Here is a 4,968-nt window from a genome sequence, read left to right as displayed (position 1 = left end):
TCTTCATAGGCGAGCAATTGTTGGACTACCTCCCTGTCACCCTTTTTCGTGGCTTGATGCAACAGTCTCTGACCATCTCTATTTCTAGAATTAGGATCTGCGCCATGGGCAATGAGTAGGGCGATGACATCATGAAGGCTTGCCTGTACAGCCTGACGGAGCAGACGGTTTCTGATAGTGACATCCTCCAGTAGGGTCTTTCTTGAATTGGAATCTGAATGAAGGAGTAACAGCCGGGTAATTCTCGGGGTCTTCCGGGCAATGGCAAGGCTGAGTGGTGAAAATTGTTTGTAATCTGGCGTTCGTATATCGCTGCCCCGTTCCAGAAGGACTTGCACCAGATTCTCATCGCAGGACGCGATGGCGTACCAAATAGCAGACCGGTTCTTGATATCCGTTATATTCAGACATGGATTAAAATCCAGTAAAAGTGATGCAGTAGACAGAAGATTCCTTTCAATGGCATATACCAGTGGGGTCTGCCTGCGTTGATCTTGCCAATTGATATCCGCTCTCTTATCGACAAGAAGCGTGCGAATAATTGTCTCGTTCTTAGTGCGCATTGCATGAAAAATTGGTGTGCGAGATCTATGGTCCGTTGTGTTGGCGTCCGCTCCGTAGTCGTCCAACATCATTTTTACAAATTTCGATTTGCCTCGGCGGACTCCCCAAAACAAGGCATCGCTGCGTTGGTGTCGGACGTTAAACCTGTACAGATAGTCGAGGAAAAGATCATTCGCTGCTTGATTGAGACAAGCCAGCGCAAGCAAATCTCTGGCTTGATCCAGGCTGTCCGCTATGCAAAGAAGCATTTCAGCAGGAAGATTGAGGAGAAACATCTATCCGTTACGTTAGTATTAACTCATGCACCAAGTCGTGTAGTAAATAGTGGAGGCGGGCATACTCACATTGAAATGTTGGGGTTAAGAGGAGCTGATTACGGCTTGGTTCGTGTGGAATTGGCCTGGTAGGTGACTTGAATAGAAAGCTGAGAGATGGAAGAGAATGCTTGACTGTCTTATATGTATCAGAAGATAATATCTTGTGGCAATCTGTCTGAGCTCAGGATTCAGGATGACTTCTTGTACGATAGGAAATTAATGGGAAAAAATTCAAGAACGAATTAGGCTCCCGGGAAGCAGTATTAGCTACCAGGACCCCTACCATGTGAGTACACACGGTTCAAGCGCGGTGGATCCCGGGTTGAAAGAAACGATTCTGAATCGCCAATAGATGGCAAGGCCCTAGATTTCCCGGCGTACGTCAGGCCCTCCCTGATATATACCTCGTCATTAATGCGAGGAGTTGCTACTTCCTGGAGCAGCCAATCGGGCTCCCGGGAGCAATGGTCTTGTATGTGATGATCATGCGGATGCAGAGGTTGATAGGGTCTCGGATCAGCAATCGACATTAAGGAAACCTATAGCTGACGCTAGACAAGTTGTAGCGCGAGGAAGCAATAGAGAGAAGCTTCCTCGCGTTTAGGGAGACCATATGTGGAACAAAAATGGGGGTGCCCCGAGTCATAGACACGGCTAAACAGCGATATGATTATTCAGGCGCTCACACACCGCATGCACCATGTGGGTCACGGGCAGATCATATCTCCATCCGTATGCTTCATGTATAGGACTAGGTGGCTCCTAGAACCTACTCCTTTGCACCCAGAAACATTTCAGAGGCCTCCAGGAGCAAGAGAGCTCCCAGGGCCAAGACAGTGTGTTCCTAGCACAGATAGAACCGCCGACAGGAACGTGACCGATTCTTGATAGTGATGATGGATAGTCCTACAAGCAACGTACGATTTGCTGTGACTATGGTATTTCCTGAGTCTCCGTTTTGAAGAATTTACGAACACCAAGTTTGATGGATGTTTACACAGAGCAGATCGTTGGTCGGCGGCCCGCAGATGTTTCCGATGTCTTGGGAGTAAACCAGCTTCTGGAATCACCCTGGGCTCCCAGAGTCTGCTATCTTTTTAATAAGGGCGTTAGGTGCTCTTTGATTGGTCGGTCGCTGTATATACCATACTAGTGCACTTCTTGGAAGAGCGTTTGACCGGGACGTGACGTTGTGGGTGAAGAAATACAAAATACATGCTTCACGTCCAACCATTTCCATATCTTCTCTCCGTGATATGCTCCCACATATTCTCCCACAAAGTAGCCCCTCATCACTTGACCCAAAAATCAAGTGCTTATGATCTCTTCCGACAATGCCGATCCATTTCACTTCAGAGAACCGTTTTCTCCAAGTGGGGATCAACCATGGTAACATTTATCCATGTACCGAACCAAGACCAGTCATTCACCCCCAAGACAATTTGATTTCAAATTCGGAAAACCATATCGATGCTGCTACAGCAACAGCTCTGGATCATGCTTTGAACAAAGCCCAAAGATGTCTAGACATGGTTCAGGACACAGCATCTCAGAATACCCAAGTTGTTGGAGTTGCGGAACGCTTTGGCAACCTGCTTCTGAGCCTGCAAGGCCTCAACGCTAAGCAGTGGGGCTCTCTAGACGATGGTGTACTATCCTGTGTCTTTTCACTCTTATATTGCTGCATCGCGAAATGCTACGAGCTCGAATCTACTCCGCTAGCAATGTCGTCGCTACGGGATGGCCTTGCCGCCTGCAATTTGGCTCTTCAATGTGTGCATGGCGCAGCTTTGATGTATGCCTCGGTTCCTCCATCTCCTGCTTATCATAATTCTAACCAAATCGCTTTTTAGAAATCAGGACAACAAGAGATCAGTATCTTCACAGCAGCAGAAAGTCACGGAGGCCATAGAAGGAGCGGGCAACAAAAGATTCGAAAATGCGAACGGAATGAGCCCAGCGAGATATCATTCACAGGCGGTCCTGAATTTGTTAAAGAACACTCGTGAGCCAGATGCTGCGGCGGCATCTGGCGACATGCATGTGAGAATCGGCGGAGGAAACCGTGGTATTCAAGTCGCTGCGTATCATGGAAGCATGGGACAATTAACTTTTCCTCTCTAGAAGCCCCAGCAGATTTGACGAAATTTTGCATGCTGTGCATCTGGATATACTGCTCTGGATGTCTATTTGCTGTTTATATGGACAGAGACAGAAAATGCGCATAAAACAAGGAAGATTCCACTCTTTCCTGGACTTCATTTTCCCCGTAGCCTTCAGCCATGGAAAAAATCAAGCCCAAGCAAATTGATATCAGACCAATAAGGCCTAATAAGTAGACTTTTCCGCTTACTTCTGGAGGCAGTAATGGGACGGCCTCCGTCTGGGCACCAATTGGAGCGAACGGGGCGACCCATCGAGATAAAAACACCTGCTGGACTTATCCATAGCGAACGACCGAGCACGTCAAATGACACGAATTACGTTCTGACTGGAAGAAAAGAGTTCTCTTGCTGATTCATATCAGTAGAATTCTGAACTAATACAGCATTGTGGCCTGCAGGAAACGTTATCTGCGTTGCGTATCGTTACCCGGGAATCGGCCAAGTCGTGTTTGTTTCCGGGGAAATACTTTTGCCGAGAAACGGGATCAGCAGACATCAGCCAAGTGGACTAAACCGCCGATCGGGGCCTCTCACAGGGTCTCGCTCTTTTCTTTACTACACATCGATAATCTTAATTGCGGCGAAGAGCACGGCAAGAGGAACCTGAGGACGGAATGCGGGCAAGAGCGGTAGATGTGGTAGATGAAACAGCCTCTACAAGCACACCCTTGGTAAGATCAGGAATAGTTGACTTGATGGCTGCCAAGGCACTGAATGTAGGTGTTCCGGTGCATGGCGGCTCACCTTCGCGAAGAAGATGATTCATTTGGCCATTGTGCTCCACAATGCTTCCTGGCTGAGGAAACCGAATGTCCACGTTCTCTTTGGTGACGCAGCCATTTATGTTGGCGACGAACATGGGTGGGAAATTAGGCGTTTGCTTTTGTATGCTCTTGTGGCATTGTTGCGATGAGGCATTACCCACGGTGATAGGGGCACAGTTCATATACATCTCACGATTCCCAATACGATTGAACCACGTCCAGGCCAATGTATATTTCCCGGGGTTAATGCCTTCGGGGATTGTGAAATCGAGGTGAAGGGCATTGTCGGCAGTGGCGCCTCCGGTGAGTTTCTCTGCCTTCGTGGGGCAGCCTCCTTCATAGGACTTGATGACCTTCCATTTGGAATCTTTGGTTGGCTCACGGTCTTCGGTCAGGCTCAATTGGCATGAGCCACCACCGTGTGTCGCACTTCCTTTGAACTTGATTATGTTTTCAATGCCGATCTGGTAGACAGTTTCTGTTGAAGGGGCCAAGAATGCATCTGTGCGTAGTTTACAGGGAAAATCGCTACCGTGTTCAGCGAGAGGAGAGTTGTTGAGGGTTTCCTTGCTGTAGGGCTCAGGGGACATCATGATCAGATGTCCGCTGACCGCCCGTAAGACGATCGTCTCCAACAATAGAATATATTTGATGAGAATCATAATAGTGGAAGGCTCGGTTGATCTTCGCTATATTGGAGCACCACTTGACGGATCGAATTCCTCGTAGAGGTCTAAGAATTTGGAAGTCGAGGAGACGTTTAATTTATATAAGATATGCAGCAAGACACAACACCAACACTGTTAATTCATTGAAATCAATGTGAAAAGAAAGTTGATGTGAGTCAATCAAAGGTTTGCTCAGAATAGTGATGCCACATATAAGTGCTTGTTCGAAGCTCATGAGTAGGACAGATGAATGGGTTGAAAGCGAAAACTCATCACATATCTGACACTTTATTCAATATTGGCAAGTGGATGTGTTAACCCGATGGTGCGGCTTTGTTCCTAGTCTGTCCCAGTTCCATATCACAACATGATGAAATGAACACTCTAGGAATGCAAATTCCAATTTGGCGCCGACATTTTTTGCTCCTATGAGTGGACCGACAGTGTACTGGTGAGTCAATTAAACGATATTGGAGGGCTCAATTGTAAC

At 47.4% G+C, this 4,968-nt stretch overlaps 3 protein-coding genes across 3 annotated transcripts; 1 reads left to right on the top strand and 2 right to left on the bottom strand.

The window, feature by feature from the left end:
- Positions 1 to 29: 29 nt before the first annotated feature.
- On the bottom strand, positions 30 to 1,411 carry PENARI_c182G06578 (ankyrin repeat domain-containing protein; the record flags this gene model as incomplete). Its single annotated transcript, XM_022638097.1, has 2 exons — positions 30 to 839; positions 1,286 to 1,411. Coding segments are annotated over 2 exons (936 nt in total), but the record flags the coding sequence as incomplete, so codon positions are not given.
- A 999-nt stretch (positions 1,412 to 2,410) lies between these two features.
- Positions 2,411 to 3,023, top strand: PENARI_c182G01145 (uncharacterized protein; the record flags this gene model as incomplete). The annotated part of the gene is made up of 3 exons (XM_022638096.1): positions 2,411 to 2,676; positions 2,735 to 2,924; positions 3,006 to 3,023. The coding sequence occupies 3 exons, from the start codon at positions 2,411 to 2,413 to the stop codon at positions 3,021 to 3,023; spliced, it is 474 nt and encodes a 157-aa protein (XP_022482048.1).
- A 594-nt stretch (positions 3,024 to 3,617) lies between these two features.
- PENARI_c182G08739 (uncharacterized protein) lies at positions 3,618 to 4,400 on the bottom strand (the record flags this gene model as incomplete). The annotated part of the gene is made up of 1 exon (XM_022638098.1): positions 3,618 to 4,400. One exon carries the CDS (start codon positions 4,398 to 4,400, stop codon positions 3,618 to 3,620), a length of 783 nt encoding a protein of 260 aa, XP_022482046.1.
- Positions 4,401 to 4,968: the final 568 nt, after the last annotated feature.

This window comes from Penicillium arizonense (assembly GCF_001773325.1).
Source record: "Penicillium arizonense strain CBS 141311 chromosome Unknown PENARI_contig182, whole genome shotgun sequence".
Lineage (NCBI taxonomy): Eukaryota > Fungi > Ascomycota > Eurotiomycetes > Eurotiales > Aspergillaceae > Penicillium > Penicillium arizonense.
Note: the sequence above shows the minus strand (reverse complement) of the source record. Positions and strands in the feature narration are given on the sequence as shown.